The 22,134-nt window shown below is 44.3% G+C and overlaps 1 protein-coding gene across 6 annotated transcripts in view; it reads left to right on the top strand.

Moving 5' to 3' along the window:
- GLIS2 (GLIS family zinc finger 2) overlaps positions 1 to 22,134 on the top strand; it is a 79,830-nt gene that overhangs the window by 30,855 nt on the left and 26,841 nt on the right. For 2 of the 6 annotated variants that reach the window (XM_077449257.1, XM_077449258.1), the window contains 2 exons: positions 18,754 to 18,961; positions 21,247 to 21,395. In XM_077449257.1, the coding sequence (XP_077305383.1) occupies positions 18,784 to 18,961; positions 21,247 to 21,395 (327 nt within the window). In that variant the 5' untranslated portion in view covers positions 18,754 to 18,783. Of the gene's footprint in view, positions 1 to 18,517; positions 18,669 to 18,748; positions 18,962 to 21,246; positions 21,396 to 22,134 lie in introns of those variants that run through there. The other 4 variants (XM_077449256.1, XM_077449255.1, XM_077449259.1 and 1 more) reach the window with 3 other exon arrangements.

The raw sequence follows: 22,134 nt of genomic DNA, 5'->3' as shown, positions 1-22,134 counted from the left end.
ATAGAATTCAGTATTACAAGGCAATCAATCAAAGCTTGCTTGCTATAGATTGTGTCAGAGCAATACTCTTACTGTTGTATGTGTCCCTTGAAAAGATTCACCCTCTCTATATGCAGTTCAGTGAGCTATGCATCATTGGGTTCCTTCGGTTTGAATCCTGGCCAAGACAATGGCTGCTTGGAGTTTGCAAGTTCTCTCCGTGCTTGTGTGGCTTTTCTCACTCAAAAACACAGGCTGTTATTGCTCCTGTGTAAAATTGGTGCTAGTATGCATATATATGTATGCTTTCATACTTACCAACATCTGTGTCCCAGTTCCCAGAAAAATTTCACCCGTGTCCATGATCCATGCTTGATATGCCCACTTTCTGGGCAGGTCAGTCCAGATCACACCCACTTTCTGGGTGGTACCACCTCTAATTATTGAAGAACTGTCCACACGTGGCCTTGATCTGCTCAGCTAATGCTGTGAGCAAGGCTGCTGATAAGGCAGTACAGCCAGCCCTCCTGTACCAGGCCTGTTCCCCATCAGTTCAAAATGGGGGACCCAGGCAGGAGCCACTGATGTACTGCCTTTTTGCCAACTCTTGTGGATCCCCCTGCAGCTCTACCGGTTCCTTATTTTCCATCCTTCGGCTGCAGAGCAGGGAGTTTGGTATCTGCATCCCCAAACGCCTACTGTCTGGGTCCCCTTCTGTGTGGCCTCCTCCCCTGTAGCATTGTCAGCTTCTCTCCTCTCCTCTGTCCTCAGTCCCTTTCTCTGTCTCAAATGTGAGCCATCAGGGGGTCTGCTTAGACCCTTAATATTTCACCAAAGGCCCCCCCAACAAGGCTGTTTGAAGAGTGTAAAAAAAAAAAAAAAAAGGGAGGGGGGGGGGGCGCTGTCAGGTAGGCTGTACAAGGCCACATGATTTCTAACAGCAGACCTTTCTTTAACCCCTTGAATACCAGGATATTTATAACATTCATTGGTAGACAAAGGATTAATATATATAATAATTACATCAATAAAATATTGCTTAGATGCTTACAGTTGTCATAGAACAAAAGGTTAGGGAATGGGGACACCTGTTCTGGTTACAACTCCCTAAGAAGGGAATTCCCCTTACTTTGGGGAGATTTCCCTTTACTTCCTGTTGTATCTCCAGGACATAGAAATAAAAATCTCCCAAACAGGACACAGACAACAAAAATTTGGTGAGATTTAGCCCTTCTCCGTTCTATCCAAAATGTTGGACTTTATGTACAGTATTGGTGTCGGCCTCTTGGCTAAGATCAAGTTTAGTATCCTTTCTTCTCAGTGTCCAATAGTTGTGCTCCGCTGTCATTCTGGCCTTCTGGCTGGCTCTATAGCAGCTTTTATCAACCTTTTCAACACAGAAAAACCCTTGAAATAACTTTCTGGGAATTCCTGCTAAAAATTACTACAACTCATGATACATTATTGTGATGGTCAGTGGGAAGAATGCTCCTTACACTTGTGGTCATTGGGAAGAATTACCCCATTACAGATAGCTAAAAAGATCAATGGTGTCAGTGGGAACTTATCTGAGAGGCAGAAATTGCTCATTGCTTAAGGAACCCCTAGCAACCCTAGTTTAAAAAAACCCTGCTCTGTAGTATCACTGCTGGTATGATGGGGACCTGAGGGATATTCCTTGTGGGAAAGAATGCAAATAAGGTGCCCACTGGGTGAGGTTGGGGTCGGCAATACTTCCCTAATGTGGAGTATTCTGAGGGACCCAATGCCTCCTGATTTGAACTGTGCTGGCTGAGGCCTGGGAAGGCAGAGGGCCCTCGGTGTCAAGCGCCCCCTGGGGTGTCACTCCCAGTAGCACTATGGGGCCCCACTCTGTGAAACTACACTTGGCCATGACACTAAGTGCTTTTTTTCTGAACAAGGTCTTTAAGCCCACGACTGGGACAATTTTTGGTACCAAGCTGCATGGCTTAAACTCTTGCTTGCACATTGGAACGTTTATTTTATTTTTTCTTACTTTGTATGTCTCTGCGCTTTTTTGTGTCATCTTTTACTCAAGATTAAAAGGTATGGGTCTTCAGGCCTTCCCTGAAGTCTAGAGGGAGGATGCGGGCCATTAGGTTCCTTCCTGCCATGCCTTGATGTGATCTGTCTTCAGCAGAGCCAAACCCCCCATCTAATACTCTTTGGCAAGCTTCAGCTTATCAAGAGGACCAGGGTCTGCCTGGCCTTTTTGCTAGGTGGTCTTAAGTATCTTGCACCCCAGGGGGTCAGGAAAGGGTCCTATCGCTTCGGGAGGGGACCATATGACATATCTTATTGCACTTTTTTTGTGTGTGTATTCACATGCACATTTTTGGTACACTTTGGTGTTTTGTTTTTGTGCACTGCACTGCGAGCACTGCCTGCGAGATAGAGTGGGCGACTGGGTCTGCAGACATGCACAGCTTCTCAAGCGGAGTCAGGGAAAATGGGGGCCTAATAGTATGACGTAAACAATGAAAAAAATTATGCAACTGTCTGTAGCGCCACTCCATTGGAAATCAGCCAAACTGGGAACAGAGCCAGTCCAATGAGACTAGGTCCTGCTCATGTATGATCCTTACACACTGTGCCTCTCCACCTCTTGCCCACGTGCAGAAGAAGGAAAGGTGTTCCCCTAGAATGAACCAGGGTTGCAAATGGGGACATAGGTGGCGACAGAAGCCCCTGAGCATTTAAGGCGCCCCACACCCACAGCACATGGACAGAAACAGGAGACATGAAGTCTGAAAGGCCTCGGCAATACCAGGGGAGCCAGGGAGCATGAGACAGGTTATGTCCAGTTAAAAAGACCCAGGATTTGGTAGTTGTGTGATGTCTATTTCTAGTATCCATTGTAAAGCAATCGCCTCGTAATACTCTGCATGGAAGGAACCCCCTTAGGATGCTGCAGAGTGCGTAGGGCTAGACGGGGTCTCTGGCCGTGCCAGATAAAGTTCAAGACCAGACTGTTGAGGGCAGAGAAGAAAAGATCTGGGTAGTGATATAGGCACCATCTGAAGATAAAAGAGAACTCTTGGCAGTACATTCATCTTCAGGATACTGACTCGGCCCATTCATGAAAAAGTGGTACGATTCCGTCGTAGTAGGTCAGCTTTAATTGTGGAAAGCAAAGGGGCATAGTTGCAGGTGTATAACTGTGTAAATATGGCTGGGAGAAAAATACCCAAATATTTCACAGAGGAACTACACCATGTTAAAGAAAAGGAGGCTTGCAGTTGGGAGCGCATATCCGGGGAATAGCAAAAGGGAGAATCTCTGACCTGCTATAGTTGATTTTAAAGTTGGAAAGAGAATGGAATCTCCGTAGCTCAGCCATGATATTGGGAAGGGAGATTAGCGGGTCAGCTAAATAAAATAGTACATCATCAGCATACGCTGACTGCTTATGTTCCATTGCCTATGTTTTGGCTAAGGCCCGATCTAGACAGCACTGCCTGAAGATATGTCCAATCCACCCTGTCAAAAGCCTTCTCAGCATCAGTGGACAGTAGAAGGCAGGGTGAACCGGTCTGTTGTAAATTTGCCCAATGGATTAGCTGTATAGCTCAGATGGAGTTGTCCCTAGCCTCCCTCACCACTATGACCCGTTTGGTCTGAGTGAATCACCAACGGTAAAATGGGCTTTGATTTGTTCCGTAAAGTAACCTGATGACCATCTTTAGTGACAGAGAGGCTGAATGGAAATCCCCAATGATAAATCAGATGGGCCTCCTGCAGGACTTCCAGCAAGGGTTTAAGGGCTCTGCGCTGCATTAGTGTGCGTCTGTAAAGATCCAGAAATAGGGACAACTTAGCTCCATCAAAATCCACGTGGCGGACCCCCTAACATGGTACACGATACGTTCCTTCAGGGAATATTTGTGCAGCTTACAAATGATGTCTCTGGGTTTGTCCTGGTCATCTGAGGGGGGTCTGAGGGCCCTATGGGCAACGATTGATTTCAATGTGATTGGGTGCCTCCCTGCCCGAGATCTGTTTGATCACACCCTGGAAAGTAGGGACTATGTCACTAGGTGCTGTAGCCTCCAGCAGGCCCCTGATTTTCCACATCATCCAGTTGATCAAGCAAAGAGTCAATTCTTTGGTCTTGTACTTTGCAGTGTGTCTGCAGAGCTTGCAGGGTAGGGGTGATGTCTTCCACGGATTCCTCCAGAGCCTCCACTCTACCCCCAGTATTGGCTGCATCTGCTTGCAGGGCCTCAATGTCCTGTCTGAGAGCCTTTTCCATCCGGGCCACAAAGCACTCCAAATCAGGGATTGCAAGAATATGGGACCACAAGTCACTGTCCCAGAGGGCCTCTCCTATGTCCATGCTCCCAGTAGAGGTGGGGGGGATGAATGTGGCGAGGTTGGTCCTGCTAAAACGTGTATAGGGGTCCCACGTGCAGCTGAACCGATGCCTTCCCGGGTCTCGCCTGGATCCAGACTGCTGATGAAGCTGCCAGGGGAGCCCGGTGAAGTGGGGGAGGAGGTGAAGTGGAAGGCAGCCGCGGTGAGGGGATCGGAGATGCCGAACGTGCAGCTGAAGAGCACTTAAGCGGCGCCATCTTGGATCGGGACTCACGTGGCCAGCCGCCGCCGGTGAAATATGCTTCCAGGGAGCTGGAGTGGAGCTGAGAAGTCCGCCAGGGCTGCAGGGACTGTCTCCGCTTCAACGGCATCCCTTCTGGCGGGCTGTGAGCTGCTGCTGGTGCGATAATTAAGAGCGGGTTAGACAGAAGTCAGCTCAAGCACGTCCACTCGCACGAATGCCGCGGCCATGCCCCCACGTGATTTTCTTTATTAACATAGATTATGCTGTGTGGTCCAGTTGGATACAAATGGTTGTAAATGCTATAGCCTATGGATAATATTATGGTAGTCAGGAGTCGATTTAGGGCCATGTGTTACTGTATAAAAAAAAAACTCAGCTGCTTTGTAGTGAAATTTCAGGGGAAAACGTGAGGGATCCTCAGATGTGTATACAAGGGGCGACATGGATAGGCGCACACAGGTATCACCAGAAATTTGTCTACAGGTCTCTGCATAGCTGGTCCAGGTCTGCCGTGGTTGCACTGCATCTGGGAAAAGGAGGGGGGACATTCTTGAATGGATGTAGCAGACATGTTCAAACTCGCTAGGATTTGGTCTGTAACCAGTAGAAAATGTGTTCTTTCTTTTTTGTGGGAGAACATTTAACTTCTTCACAGCCAAAGTATGCTTTTTTTTCTTGCTTGATTTTCATCCCAATAATAATACCCACTCGTCTTTCTTGCCATGCAAATTCAGTTGTTTCCAACCAGATCAAAAAATTCAGTTTTGTGCACTAAATAGTTTTTTTATTTTTTGTAATATAGAAAAAATAAACGTATAAGAGAGATTCAGACATCTGCAAGGTACTGTATATCTGAAGCAGGAGCATCAATGGGTTATAGATATGGGAAACATCAGCAGAATACAGTAACTGAGTTTACAGCGTGACATATCTGTTCATGGCACATGGTGCACCAAACTTTGAAGGGTTTTGCAAAATGGTTGGAGGATAACACAAATTCAGATTCCACTATGACGGCTGCAGAGTGAGGAACAACAGGTGATTTAGAAACTGGACGACCAGTGGTCAGCCATAAAGAGTGATAAGCTGAGGGTAAAGAAAGAAGAATTAAGAAAGGACAGGGAAAAGAAAAAAAAGGAGGGAACAGAACAGGAAAAAGAGCATTGTGAAAACCGGGGAAGGAAGGGGGGATGGAGGAAGAAGAGGATGGTGGGAGATGCGGTCTATCGAGGTTGCCCTTCTTAAGGGGCGAGGCCCAAGTTTCGGTCCCCAATTATATAACAATAAGAACTTCCAATGATTTTTTTATGTGCAATTATAAATAATTCTACAGCTTGGGTCTTTTTTGACTGTTTATGATGGGCGTGTATATTGTGTTAAGTAAAAAAATTTTAAATCTTTTTTGTCTATTTAGAACATAATGAATCTAAGGAATTTAGCTGTAATCATAATTTTGGTAGTACAAAAAAAAAAAAAAAAAGACAATATTAGGTATGTGTGGCACCGTAGAAGGAAAATGCTTCCAGAGACATCCTTTTTGCATCCTTTAAAAATGTTGTAAAATTGATGCTTATGTGGGCAATGTTTGGGTGTGTACACACAATGTCTGTATGTAGACATATGAGCCCTGCTGACATCGGGCCTGCATTCCTCTGAAATTTTGGCGGGATGATCCAAATTAACTCCAGCTTTGTGAGACGCAGTAATCTCTGAGACGGTGCATTGTACAGCAAGTGTGGACATGTGCTGACCAACTGACTATACTGAGCTATGATTTGGCTTTACCAGACTTTGGCATCAGGCACTTCTCAGTAGCTGCCAGAATAGACTCTGAGCTCCCCTGTGTACATAGGACCAAGCTATTTTTTTGTCATGTAAATATAGAGCTGTGCTATATTTAAAAAAAGATCATCAATGATTGTCTTTGAAACATTATGTTGTATGTCATAAGAAGCTTCTTTATTCTGTTCAGCATTAAAGCCAAAACTTTTTTTGGATTGAGTGGAGAAGGGTTAGAATATTTCTGAGGTATTGCTGTCTGTGTCCCAACTATGGAGATCTCTTCCCACTTCCTGTTCTGATGACACCATGGGGGGAGATTACCTAAATCTGGAGCACTCAGAATCTTAAGCAGCTGTGTATGGTAGCCAATCAGCTTCTAACTTCAACTTGTTCAATTAGGCTTTGACAATAAAACCTGAAAGCTGATTGGCTTCTGTGTAGAGCTGCACCAGATTTTGCATGCTCCAGATTTAATAACCTCCCCCATGTGTGTCAGTTAGGACACGGGTCGCCAGGACAGAAAGTGAGGAAAAGTCTCCTCAACATTAAATAGTGTCTACAACAAGCTTTAGAATTCTGTTGTGCCTCTAAATGATAAATGTTGGTGCCTGCAACAAATTCATGTACCTGTCAGAGACAGATACATGAATTTATTGGAGGCATGGTGAGGGCCGGCACTGAGGTCATTATGTTCTCAGTGCATGTTCATCCCCAGTAGTACAGCATCATTGGTTGCTGAGAAGTCATGGCAAACAATGATGCACCTGCGGCACCATTCAGGTGCCAGCTAGGAGATTCCTTTTATTACCCAAATAGAGCCATTGCCATATTTGAGTAATTACATGAGCAAGCATCCGTGACTGAATAGGATCAGGTATGAATAAATGGTCGCTAGGAAGCCAGAGGCTGCTGACATCTTAGAAACCACTAGTCCTGTGTGGAAAGCTGTCACATTCATGAAAACCTCCCATCACAAAATGCCCCACTTTGAGCACTGACATCTCTCTGTATGCCAACTCATACCTTGTTCCTATTTACCACCAATTTGCATATATGCAAACTGGGCTCAATGCTTTTTGAATCTATCACAAGCATAGCAACAGATTCGTAGAGTGGCAGACATAGGAACTACCTGAATATGGGGCACATGTCAGATCTTCTACCAAAACTGTCACAAGGCTTTTCTGAATTAGGTGGGTAATTTCACCAGAAAAGTTTAGACCCTTTGGATCCCCCAAAGGGTCTAAAAACTTTCCCCAGTATATTCAAAACTTAGAAAATGTTTTGGCTAAAACTTAGTTATATGGGCAGTGGTGACAACTGAAATACTAGAGGTCATATGCACCTATTCTGAGTCACTGTCCTGTGTGACTTGAAGGTATCGAGTCACACAGGACCAAATGAGACGTGGTCAATACAAAAAAAATAAAAAACTCACTGGCAAATGCCTCAGGCCAACAGGCACCTAGAGGAAAGTTTGGACAAACATAACAAGGTGGCCCAAACTGCTAACCTTAGAAACCAGCAGTAAGTAGTGGGCATAGGAGCAATACAGCAGAACCCCGGCTATTTTTAATACCCCACCACTTGCCCTGAATATGTTTTATTTAATTTAAAAAAGATAACCTTTTTACTGTAGTCTTCTATCCTGTTTCCCCTAAAATAAGACCTAGTGTGATTGTCGGTGATGGCTGCAATAAAAGCCCTACCCCCCAAATAAGCCCTAGTTAAAGTCCTTGTAGGTCTTCTTTTCAGGGTAGGGCTTATTTTTGAGGAAACAGAGTAGGGCTTATATTGCAGCCAACACCGACAATCACGCTAGGTCTTATTTTAGGGGAAACAGGGTAGTTGTCTGGTGATGTGCAGGAACTTCCTCTTCATTCTTGGTGGTGGTTGGCATTCTTACAGCCATTCCCACATTATGACATGTGAGTGTCTCTCAATCTTATGCCCTGTACACACAATAGGATTTTCTCACAACAAATGTTGGATGTGAGCCTGTTGTCGGAAAGTCCAACCGTGTGTATGCTCCATAGAACATTTGTTGTTGGAATTTCTGCAAACAAATGTTTGAAAGCAGGTTCTCCAATATTCCGACAATTCAGAGCGTGTGTACATAAGTCCAACGCACAAAAGTCCACACATGCTCGGAATCAAGCAGAAGAGCCGCCCTGGCTATTAAACTTCATTTTTCTTGGTTCATTGTACGTGTTGTCACTGCATTCTGGACATTCGGAATTTCGGACAACATTTGTGTGACCGTGTGTATGCAACACAAGTTTGAGCCAACATGCTTCAGAAAAAAGCCATGGTTTTGTTGTCGGAAAATCCTATCATGTGTACAGGGCATTAGAGTACTGTGAGCCCAGCCTGTGTGATGATGCACTCAATGGGAGTGTGTAACTCATGGGAAATGGGCAGATTCATGTGATTGTGGTTCTGTTCGAAGAAGATCAGTAGCGCTAGACAGAGAAGGAAGCTGGGGCTAGAGCTGGAGTGTGGAGGGTAACTACAACATTAGTGCATTTTTATTCAATACAGGAGAGAAGGACTAAAAAAATAAATCTCGGAACTCCACTTTAATTTGTAAAGGGGCTGTAACGGCAGTGATCTATAGCAGATCTTTAGCAGGAACCTGTCCCACTGGCTTCCAATCATTACTAGGAGCTGTCTTTGATAGTTTGTGGTCACTATGCTGGGAGCACACAGCTAGCAAAATCTGTGGCTTTTTGGCATTAAAGCCCGCCCTCTTGGTTGCCATCTCATCCCTTTAACCCGAACACATATGAATTACACAGGTTCTACATCTAATTTTAATGCAGATAAGGCATGAGTTTAATTACCACCTTAATCAGCTACAGAACCCGTGTAATTCACATGGGTTTGGGTTTTAAGGGATGAGCTGGCAACCCTCATTACCATACATATGTGTAACACAGTAGGTGGCAAGAGATTAAAAATTTATTTTGGTAATACTGCTTCTGTTATTTGGTTGACACTGCTGAATTAGGCAGTACCTTGTTGTGCATATTACCCAAAGCCAATGTTTATATACTTGGCTAATGCATTCTTTTGGTTATTGGTCACACTGGAGCTGTGGAATTCTCAAAATGGCTGGTCATGATTGTAGCAGCCTCTTTGCAGAGTCAATTTGGATCTGATTACCTGATACAGGTAACTTAAAAGAAAACCTAGGATAAACACACTTTTCACCCATAAACACAATATAACATGACCATTGTATGAGTTCGGAAAAAAATGGCCACTCTTTGTGGTATGCTCATTGCTGTAATGGTCCTTACAATCTGTACTCCACCTCTGTAATGGTGGGGGTGATCCAAGTGTCTGCCCTGGGAGTACAGATAAATTGTATGTTAGAATTAGAATTTAACACAGAGCTGTTAAAGGTACACTCCAGTCAATATTAGAAGTTAGGCATTGAAATGCCTACAGGGAAATCCTATGCTCTGTGATTCAGTCTTTAGTTTTTACATTGCTGTAAAGCCTCAGTCCACATTACTCCTGCTTGCAATGCTGGAGAAGTGTTCTTGAACACATCCACTCTACAACCCTTCCAGTCCCTCACATACACAAAGAATCAGTACTTAGATCAGCCTTTCTCAACTAGGGTTCTCTGGAGCCCTAGGGTTCCTTCAGAGGTTGTTAGGGGTTCTGTAATCAATGAGCAACCACTGACAAAAATTATCTTTTTAGCTATCTGTAAGGGAATGGGTTGATTTTTTCCAAGGACCACATATGTAAGAAGTATCCTTACCACTTGCCTTCACAATAACTTAAAGTGGAAGTAAACCCATAGATTTAAACAGTTAAAAAAAAAAGGCATGCCAGGAATGCTAACTGCACATTGGCTATGCTCTCAGCCAAACTATCAAACCATCCAATGGCTGGTGTCATAATGAATCAGATGTGCAGCACCATAGCAGTTGAAGATTAAACAGAGCAAAGATGGCAGCTTCCTTGGCTGAAAACGATAGGGGAGTTTACTTCCACTTTAAAGGGGTTGTAAAGGTTCGCGTTTTTTACCTTAATGCACCCTATGCATTTAGGTGAAAAAACACCTGGTAGTCACCGGCTCCCTAGCCCCCCCCCCCCCCGTTTTACTTACCTGAACCCCTTCATTCAGTCGGCGGGGACACGCTGTCTCTCTTCACGGGCTCCCGACGCTTGATTGGATAGATTGGCAGCAGCATAGCCACTGGCTCCCACTGCTGTCAATCAAATCCAATGACGCGGACATTGGGGGCGGGGTTGAGTCCTGTATTTGCCCTCTATGGACCCCGAATGCTGGACTCGGGAGCGAGCCTGCAAGCTAATCCCCCGCGAGAGCCACCAGGGGACCCCAGAAGAGCAGGTTCGGGGCCACTCTGTGTAAAACGAGCTGCACAGTGGAGGTAAGTGTGATATGTTTGTTATTTAAATAAAATTAAAAAAATTACCCTTGCAATTATCAGCAAGAGTTCTCTCAGACTAGAATGTTATTTCAAGGGTTCCTCCATGTTATAAAGTCTCAGACAGGCTTACTGGGGCTTTCCATAGATATATTTTTTAATTCAGCTGAAAAAACGAACGGATTCCTCATCCACAAAATCAACGAGAATAGAGGAATCCTCCTCGCTTAGACATTGTAGTCTGCAGCAGGGACTCTCCACTGTCGGAATACACTGATCATTGGCTGTAGCCACTGGTCAAGAACATTTTTTTCCAACAACCCCATTAGAATGACTTCTGCTAAGCAGGGTTAACCACACATGGATCAAAATTAGGTCGGTCCCTGCTTAACCATCCAAATTTCGATCCATCTATGGCCAGCTTTAGATGTTCATCACAAACCTAATGTTGATGCTGGATTCTGATTGGAAATTGGATTGAATGAATTGAGATCTGATTGGAGACAGGCAGAAAGAGGGTTATTTTCATAGCGAAGGTTTTGGAAAGCATAGCCAACCACCCCACATATGGGGGGCTATGTGGATTCTGGCAGTAGTGCATTTCACAGACCAGATTTAGGCTAGGTATAATGGAAGGTATAAAAACCTTTATGTGTTCATATCAGGATGTGAGAAGCATTAAGATGGGCAGCCAGCAATCTCTATCCTTTCACCTTGAGTGCTCTGTTCTTGACCCATATTTTTGGATGCATTTGTCCAGGATAACTGGAGTTCAAAATAAACACCTATTGACCACATTTGGTGTGCATGTTCGCTAACTACGAACATCGGTGCACTGCACCTGGCCGCTCTGTCCCCGTGCTCCCTGCTCCCATGCCAGTTCTACCTTGTCATTTCTGGCACCAAATATTGCTGCTCCTCCTGTGTCACAGCTGGATACACACTGTCACTCTTTGTCTCCAAGTGGCCCCAGGGTGCATTACGGCATCTATATGTGTACATTGTTCTGAGCCAACTGACACTGTTTATGCCGTCTTTGGTGAGCTACAATGTAATCGTCCATAGTTATATAGTTAGTCTGGTTGAAAAAAAGACGTCCAGTTCAACCAATAAAAGACGATATTTTCTTTTTACAATCCTTTATATACAATCCTATTCTGACTAGCAGAGTTAAAAAAAAAAAAAACAAAGGGTGCTACTGCTAAATCTTAGCAGGTGCTTCTTTATACTTTATACAGCAACCCTCTACATTCAGATGTTTATACTGATAATAAAAGGAATAATCAATTCATTTAGATTAATAATTAAAGATGAATTGCAGGGTAAGCCAATATTGTCAAAATCAGGGGTTTTCAACCCTATTGAGGCCAGGGCCCGGCAAATTCCATGCCCCAACAGAAACACGCAAAAAAAAAAAAAATGTATACACAATAAAAGTATGAGAATACAAAATATGTGTTGAAATTCTGGAAGGCTTTGGATAGGGTTGGGTATTATTGCTGGGGGTGAGGATTGTACATGAGATAAGGAGACTCCGCAGCAGACTTACTGGCCCTGTAAAGGATGAGGGTTCTAGAGGGAATGGGGGCAACTGTGTGGAATGTTTTCCTGGAGGGGACTGGGGGGTATGTTTAGGATGCCTGGGACTTTGTAGGGGCTCTGTGGGAGGACTGGAAGGAACTGCGGGGGGCAATGGGTGCACTGGGGGACAATGTTGCAGGTTTGGGAAGCACTGTGGGAGTTCCAGCAGCACTGTAGGGGCTCAGGACACTCACAAAGTAATGTGTGGGTTTGCAAAGGTATTTAGTGCATATAATATGGATCTATATCCTTTGTAGCTATAGAGGAATGTATTTAAAAGAGAGGTTTGGGATTCAAAAAAACAAACATACATACCTAGATGGCTGCAGCACCTATCCCAGCTGCAGCAGTCCCCAGCCGAGATGCCACTGATCACCCAGTTCTCGGTCTTCAATGAGCAGAGAACCAGCGACTGTCAGCTTTTAGTTTAATTGCATTTACAAAAAATAGAAATCTGAATAGTGCACTTGGAAATGCAGTTGTGTAGATCTGAGGGGTACATGCAGGAGAAAAAAAATAAAATAAAAAAACAGCATTTTAGCATGAACATGATTAGATGATAAAATCAGCAGAGCTTCCCCTCATTTCAGATCTTCCCCTCAGATCTACAGCGACTGCACTTGTAGTGCAAAGTGGATTTGCCTTTTCGTAAATAACCCACAGTTTGCCTAAACGCTCGTAAGTGCATGTAACCGCATCATTCTGGCAATAAAATAAAGTTTGAAGGGAAAAGTATAATGCAATGACTGTGCAGTGGCAATCAGAATCTGAGGGGTAACTAAAGCAGAGTATCTTCTCTTAGGCCCATGTGGTCAGGGTGCAGAAGTATGAATGCCCCTCTCCCTAAATTACTGCTCTACATTCTGTAGAGCATAAGGCATCATCTCCTTTCCCTCACATCCGATTGCCTGTTGTCTTCAGGGTACTCCAGGTTTATTAACCACTCAGCCCCGGAAGGTTTACCCTCCTTCATGACAAGGCCATTTTTCCGACAACAAAACCGTGGATTTTTGTTCGGAGGATGTTGGCTCCAACTTGTCTTGCATACACACGGTCACACAAATGTTGGCCAACAATTACGAAAGTAGTGACGTACAAGACGTACGTGATACCTTCATTACGAACACTAGTTTTACAAGACCGAGCGCTTCTGGCTCGTACTTGATTCCGAGTATGCATGGACTTTTGTCCAACGGACTTGTCAACAGATAAAAAAAAATTAAATCTGCCGCAAAGAAGACTGAAAGAATGACACCGCTAGAAAGAGTTACATACAGTAATCATACTGTTTTTATCTTAAGGTTTAGTTACACTTTAAGAGAATAACACCACTTGGCTCTTTTGAATATTAAATGGTTTCTTATCCTATAGTTATATTACAGATAGGTGTGTTCATGCTTTTGAAAGCCATCAATATGTAATCAGGTTGAAATAGCCCATTAGGTGTGGGACAGTAGGCGTTAATGTCTTTCCCAGTTCTTTGGTCTTTTTGACAGGTTCTTCTCTGGGTCTGGCCCAGTAATCTTGTGACATAAATATGAGACAGTGGTCTGGTACAGGGATCCCCTGAGAAAGCCAGCTAGGATGGGTTTGAGTTTCCTCCAAAAGCATGTTCCCGACAAAGGCCTAGTTGAGAGGTAAGACCGATGCCTGTAAGGGAGAGAGACGGCGATGACACCCACGAGGAGCAGAAGGAACCTGGGGTTTGGCTCGGAGACACCAGCCCTGGAGGAATACAACAAACAAAAAAAATTGCGCTGGTGTTACGAGTGATGATAACCACAGCTGCTGGCAACCAATAGTAGGATAAACAAAATAAAAATATGTATCATATATGTTGCCACGCTAACATAGTGAAAATAAGTTGCTAAAAACAAAAGTCCATATCAAAATGGAATCTGGCAAAAGTAAATAGAGTTGAAGAAATAGTCCAAATCCAAGGTATGTCTTAAAGAAAACCTCACTGATCTTGTGTAGAGATCGTGCTACTCCATTAATGTAGTCACCACGTGAGCCATCACCAAATACACTCTTAAGCCTTGTACACACAATTGGATTTTCCGAGGGGAAATGTGTGATTACAGGCTGTTGGCGGAAAATCCGACCCTGTGTATGCTCTATCAGACAATTGTTGGCCAACTTTCCGTGAACAAATGTTGGATGGCAGGTTTTATAAATTTTCCACGGACAAATGTCTGTTGTCGCATTTTCTGAGCATGTGCACACAAGTCCGTCGGACAAAAGTCCAAAGTACAGATACGCATGCTCGGAAGCAAGGACGAGCCAGAAGCAGTCGATCTTGTAAACTAGCATTCGTAATGGCGAATTAACGTTTGTGACGTGGCAAATTATGAAATCTCCAAATTCAGCGCATATTCTCTTTTTCTTTAATGGGATAATAATGAAGCTGCTTTGCTGGTGATACTGATGGAGTTATTGCAAATAAATTTTCAAAGGCTTTTTTTTTCTAGTGATATCAAGAATAATATTATTATGCTTTTTTTTTTATTATTTGGGCAAGTTACCACAACACCTTTATCCCATAGTTTTTAAGATCAAAGATACAACTATGTTGGTATCCTTTGTCAATTTTACATTGTAATGTAACTGCCTACTCCCAAACTGTCATTTGAAGTAAAATACAGAGCCAAGTATTATTCTACACAATTTTATTATTGTGCATTAAAAAAAGAAAATAAATAAAATTAGACATGCTATCTGCCAATAGAACCTAACCAAAAAGGTCATTCTATGCATCCAAATATATAGAAAATGTAACAAATCAAATCATTATTCAACCAAAAAAAAATGTCAAAGCAATAACTCCAAGGCCAATAAAAAAATAGCATGTTTATCTCCTCCAAATCCGCAACATGTCTGATTGACAAACGGCTGCTCAGAAAACGAACTGATAAGCACGAAATGAAAAGCGCGAATCAACACTCACCAAACTTCTACTAACATGAAATTAGCAGAAGGAGCCCAAAGGGTGGTGCTAAAGAGCTGAAAAACCACGTAGTATGACACTACATTTGTGATTGTTGCCCAACAATTGTGTGGCCATGTGTATGCAAGACAAGTTTGGGCCAACGCCCTTCAGACAAAATTCCGCGGTTTGTTGGCCAACGATCCGATCGTGTGTACGAGGCTTTACCAGACTGAAATGACCCCACTATAGAGTCTGATTAGCCTGTTATAAATCTTTCCACTGGGAGCATTCAGTTCACACCCATTGGTTCCAATAAGTCAGGCTGGCTTTCTCTCCAAGATTAGTAAGGACAATGGTGACCATATGTATAATCAAATATCCACATGAAATTAAATCTAGAAAAGCCACATAGTGTAAATCAGCTGTATCACTGACCCCCGAAGGAGCTGCTGGTTTTATTGGGCTTACCGTTACCTTCTTGAGTGCTTCTCAGTCTAGGGTTTCCCGTGGTAGATGGCCCAAAGAGCTGTGGAAACTGACACTGAACCTTCTTTTGGGTTATTTATTTGAAGCAGAAACAGAGTCCCACAGGTTAAGGTAGAGGGCTAGGAATAAGTTCAGGTACTTTGGACTGCAACAAAAATATAGACAGTCTCTTATAGAAAAAAAATCCAGAGAATAGCAAACCGTTTCACAGCTGGATTTTACAACCCCCGGATAGACCTCCTCTCACTAGGCCTAGCAGCCGGCAGGGTGCTAAGGAAAGTCTCTGCCACAGATTTGAGCGTAGAATACTTGAGTAAAACTCTCTGCCACAGACTTGAGTAACCGAGGGACAAATTTAAAGAGCTATCATACGGTACCAGTATCTCTCAGCCGATCTGGCGATACCGTAGGAGTGTAGATCCATGTAGTGTCCTTCAACTGAGTCTCCAGGCTCCTTCAGAGAAGCCAGCCTTGCGCACGGCCTTCTCCTGAAGAGTCCTTCCCTGGGGTTTCTCCATTTGCTGGGCCTCTCCCTTAGATGAGATGGAACTGGGCCACCTTTGAATCAATAGGCCCCGAGATCCATTCAGGCTTGTCCCTGCAGTTGCGTTGCCTCGGGCTAGCCAGCCCCGAGACTTGGAAATGCATGGTTCTGCACCCCAGGCCAGGAAGGCCATGGGGCTGGTCAGGAGGACCAGAACCAAACAGACAGAAAATATTCTCCGGATCCCAAAGCATGTGATGTTGCTACCTTAAATACCACCTCCCAGAATGCACAGCAGGAGAACACTCCCACTGGGCTGGTTTCCGAAAGAAACGTGGCATTCAATACACCCAGCTAGACTGCGTTGCCGGCGGTGACAGTGACATCTGCGGCCAAGGAGGACCCAGTGCAACCCAGCTGGACTGGTACTGAAACTGTACATTTTGTAAATTAGCCCCAAAACCAAACTGTGGCTTCAGGAAAATTAACTTTGAAAAAAAACATAGTGCCTGCTTGTCAGGAGCCAGCGCTACACAGCTAAAATCTTTAATGTAAATACATGATAAACATTCTACTCGCCTGATAAATGTTAAGTGCAAAAAAATTAACACTTTCAAGCTGTACAGCAAAGGTTCCAACTCCAAAGAAGCGTGGCAGTGTTGCATGCATAGGTTCCACCCAATGCCCATAGGACATCATCTGGGGCCCTGGAGGAATGCCTAAATAAAGCATTTGAAATGTTGTTCTTGCCTGGTCTTATGTTACTGAAAGGGGTGTAATGCAAATGACCGGCGGCACAACAGTTTACTGAGTGGGTCTTAAAGACATTGGGGTATGAAGACATCAGTGTGGAGTGGAGCAGTGTAAAGACACAAGTTGTTACCTAAGGTAACAAACGTTTTACAGCAGCCTGTTGATAGTGTGTACCTGTTATAGGTGGAGCAGCGAGGGAGATGTTGTCGGCACTCCTTCTGCCAGTGATCTGTCTCAGCGGGAGCATATTTACACTGCAGTGGTCTCCATCTTATACAGAAGTTCAAGAGTTAAATAAAGTGCATGTGTGAAGCCCACACAGGGTGCGCAGCGGGGGCCCACTCCACTACCAGGGAATGGTAGTGGAAAACACTGGACAGGTGGATAGGGACAAGGCTCAGCGTATCTCTCCTAAATGCAAGATGTACAATGGCACAGGGACCCGAGAGTTGACTGGAGAACAGTTACCATGCAAGTGTACACAATGTATGTTCATCTCTGAGAGTAGAGGCCTGCCTTAAGGTTGAGTATCACTCAACAGCAGCCTCAACCTTGTGCCTGTACAAGGTGTCTAGTGTAGCCAGAAGAACCCACAACAAGTAGGCCTCTCATATGACCTCTGCTTGTTGTCCAACGAGGAGAGAGACATGGAGGACGTGACAAACAACCCCCACCCTACCCCCCACAACCCCATACAAATAGATGCAGGGATCAGAATTTGTTGTGTGACCACTCTTCCTCCATAATCACAGTATTGCTGATCAGGTCACAACCAGGTTAGGACAATCTGATCCCAGGGTGCAGTAAGATCGTCCTCTATTCTGCTGTATGTAAGGTGTGCCATGATGTATTGGAGGGGGCCAGATTCTGGCCTGTATTATTGTGCATCTGTCTGGAAAAGAGGTGAAAACTGGTTATGTTTGGTGATTTCAACAGCTACTAATTTTACAATTGTGTCCTGGATTTCTGCCATTAAATTAATATCTCTCTTCTCAAGTGCTGATATGTGATTACCTTTTGTTTCAAAAAGGCAATGCTATTCCTGATACAGATGGTATTTTGTTATTTTCTACTCTAAGCACTTCCTATGCACTTTCATGTGCTTACCCCAGCCTCCGGCAACCTGCCACCTAATTAGCTTCTGCATGGATTGCCATCTCTTTCTCTCCTTTCTCTTCCCTCCTTTCCTCTCCTTCCACTATTTCTCTCCGTCGTCTTCGTATGTCTCCCCCTCCAGTTCAGTGTCCTTCCCCCATTCCGTTCTGTGTCCTCTCTCACCCTCCCCTCCAGCATGTCTCTCCACCCTCCCGTTTTTCTTTCTCCACTCCACACTGCTCCCAGGCCTTCTAACATTCCTCAGTGTCTGGCTGTGGCTGGCTCTATGCCCAGGATGGGGGTGGCGCACTGGGGGGGGGGGGCACGCCTTTATCCCCACATGGCACTAACTGGGTGACCCTCCCTTTTCCAGATTCCCTTAGGAGAGGGGGGGGCATCTAACATTTAAAATAAAAGAGGGGGGATCCTAGACCCCCCCCCATCCCTTATCCATCAGGAAACCACACGTGGCATTTGGTAGCACCCTTTCCCTGACAGATCCACACAAGGATCTTTAACCCTTGCTTACTGTTGGACTGACTGCACTTGATACTGCAGGGAGATGCTTTGTATATCTGTGGAAAGGAAAAGGTTAATAATGCAATGTTCTGCATATGTTTGATGTGAGTAAAGCTGTCTAGGCTGTTTATAATTCTCTTCTTCTCTCCAAGGACAGCTGGGGGTGCTCTGGGTGTAGCTGGTGACCATGCACTCACTGGATGAGCCCCTGGATCTGAAGCTCAGTATATCTAAGCTGCGGGCAGCACGAGAGAAACGAGATCGGAGTGGAGGGAGCCCCAGGAAACGCACTGTGCACCATGAGCTGATGATACGTGATGATGGAACAACTGTTATTACTCCCATCTGCTCCTCACCGCCACCAGGTGATTCCCTTTTATCCATACCCTCACCCCCACAAATGCTTCACCTTTATCCTAAACCTCATAGTGATCTCACTATACCCTCACCTCCACCAGGTGAGCCCACTATATCCTTACCCCTAAAAGATGATCCCACTATATCCTTACTCCTAACTGATGATCTCACTATACACTCACCTCCACCAGATGATCCCACCATATCCTTAACCCTACCAGGTGAGCCTACTATGCCCTCACCCCTACCAGGTGTGCCCACTATATCCTTACCTCTACCAGGTGATCCCACTATACTTTCAGCACTACCAGGTGATTCCACTATACCCTCACCTCTACTAGGTGTTCCCAATGTATCCTTACCCCTACCAGGTGAGCTTATTATGCCCTCACCCCTACCAGGTGTGCCCACTCTATCCTTACTTCTACTAGGTGTGCCCATTATACCCCTCAACCCTACCAGGTGATCCCACTATATCCTTACCCCTACCAGGTGAGCCTACTATACCCTTACCCCTACCAGGTGACCCCACTATATCCATGCCCCTACCAGGCAAGCCCAATCATATCCTTACCCCTACCAGATGATCCTACTATATCCTCACCTGTACTAAATGGTCCCACTACGGCCTTATCCTTACCAGTTTATCCCACTATATTTTTACCTCCTACTATAGCCTCACCCCCACCTTTTTTTGTCCTCACTTGTACCACATGATCCCCTATACTCTCAGCCCTATCAGGGATTCTTCTATAACCTCGCCTTAACCAGGTGATCACTTTATATTCTCAGTCCCTACCAAGTGATCTGTCTAAATCAGTCTCTCAACTGTTTTACTATAAAATAACACTTGAAATATTTTTTTTATATCCAAACGACCCCTATATCACCCCCTTCCTCTATATGACAAAATAGTTTGCAATAATGATCAATAAATGAAACAAATAAATAATATTGGTTAATAAAGAAATTAATTAGGGGATGGATAGATGGCGCTGAAGCCTTAAGGTGAAGATGGATGACAGGTTGAGTTTATAATAATGACAATGGTATGATGATGGTACCCCTGTGGGGCAACCAGATAATAGCTTCCACATACCAAAATGTCTGAAATTGAAATTTTTCCAAACATAAAATTAGTACAAACTCTAACACGTGTCAGGGGCCAGACACCCCCCTTCATCAGGGTTTTTGAAGAGCAACACAGCAAAAAGGCCAATTACACCAACTGCTGAATGTGGCTGTGCTAATACACTATTCCCCAAATGTGTTTTTATCTTATGAATCTTCACCTTTTGATCCCATGTCTTCACAAGCCCTGGTGCCATGTATGGCCCCAAAATGTGTTTGTACTATGTTTATGTTTGGAGATGAGGTTTTTATGTATCGGCTAATGGCAGATGGAGTAGGAGTTAGCCAGACAGATTGGGGTACGGAGTTCCAGAGTATGGGAGAGGTCCTGGAAAAGTCCTGCGGGCAAGTATTGGAGGAGGTGATAAGGTGGCGATGATAAGAAAATCAAGTGAAGAGGACAGTTGGGCTTAAACTGTGAGACTAGGTTGGCAATGTAGCTCAAGGCAGGGTTGTGGATTGGCATAGATAGGAACTCTCCAGCTTTCCTCTGCAGACTCATTAAAGGCTAATCATTTTGCTTACCAGTTTTTCAGGCTGTAGAGAGTTCCCTCCACTTCAGCTGGTGATTATCAGATTGGAGCAGTGACATCACTACTCCTGTCACATAGCAGCAACTGTATGAAAAGAGCAGGGTGTGATCATAGGGCGAACTTGAAGAAGAAAGGACCGGAATAATAAACCCTTTGATTTGCTGCAGCACACTAAGCAAGCCTCTCTGCCTCTCTCATACAAGCACATTCACTTGAGTTTTGTCTTTTCTAAAACAGTGCAAGTATAGGAAAGTACCTGCTCATCCTACCAGAAATCCAGTGTGTGTCTAGCTTCCTCTAGGGAGATGACAACACCGTGCATCTTCTACTCTGAGATCCCAAGCAGTGTTGCCAGCCATGCCCCAGTCTCCTCTACTGCACTACAGAACAGATGTGGAGAAGAGGAGGTGTTCTGTAGTCAAAGAGGAGAGAACAAAGGTAGGGCTGACAATGCCGCTTGGGATTTCAGTGCAACTTTGACAGCATTTCTGGCTCACACAGGATGTTATACTTGAGTCCGTTGACCTTTTTTGATCCTAGAGCAATCTATATCACCTGCAGGCCCACTTTTGTTCTCATGAACCCTGTTGCAACACACCACTAACACCTCTCTGCTTTGATTTCCTCAGGGTACCTGCCTCGTTTTCGGGATGGGGATAGCTCCCCTTTTTCTTCTCCTCCAGTGGTGGACCTTAGCCTCTCCCCACCTTCTGAGATGGATTCCCCCAGCCGTGCATCCTTGTCCCCAGAGAGGATGATGGGAGGGGATAACATACTGGTAAGACTCAGTCTCATATCTGTGGTGTATTCCAAAAGAAATTGCTTGGCTTTCAATATAATGAATTTCTTTACCATGGTATCAGTCATGACTTGTGATAAAAATATCATACAATCATAACTGATTAGATAGTAACACCATACAAGTTAGGGTGAGAAGGGACTAAAGGAATCAAAAGGCCTTGCAACTGAATTTGTGAGTAGCACAGTAAAGATTTCTTATAACAGAAGCTATTTACATGTCTTGTTCCATCACATATCCCAGATATAAGAGGATTATACTTCCTTTCAAGACAATGGGCAGAGCTATGCAAATCATTACTTTGTTCCCCGATCAGCCAGATGCACATCCAGAACTGCTGTTGCAATATAAAGTTAGGTCCATGTATTTTTGGCCACAGTCACAATTTTCATACCTTTGGCTCTGTATGCCACCAGAATAAAATTAAAATGAAACAATCCAATTGAATATGAAGAGCAGACTTTCAGATTAAATTCAAGGGGTTGAACATAAATATTAAGTAAAACATTTTCGGGAACTGCAACCATTTTTATACACAGGATAAATTGGACAAATTAATATAATCATAAGTAAAATGTTCATTTTTAATATTCCTCTTAAGAGGACCCAATCGCCTCCGCCGCTACCGACGGCTCCGGTAAGCGGCGGAGGGCGGCGGGAGGGGGGGTGGCACCTCTCCCGCTGCCGATAGCAGTGATCTCGTGGCGAACCCGCCGTG

This window comes from Lithobates pipiens, unplaced genomic scaffold, assembly GCF_037356315.1.
Source record: "Lithobates pipiens isolate NorthernLeopardFrog02 unplaced genomic scaffold, aLitPip1_a1.2 Scaffold_22, whole genome shotgun sequence".
Taxonomy (NCBI): Eukaryota; Metazoa; Chordata; class Amphibia; order Anura; family Ranidae; genus Lithobates; species Lithobates pipiens.
The sequence above is the reverse complement of the archived record's forward strand: the minus strand, read 5'-3'. Positions and strand labels throughout refer to the sequence as shown.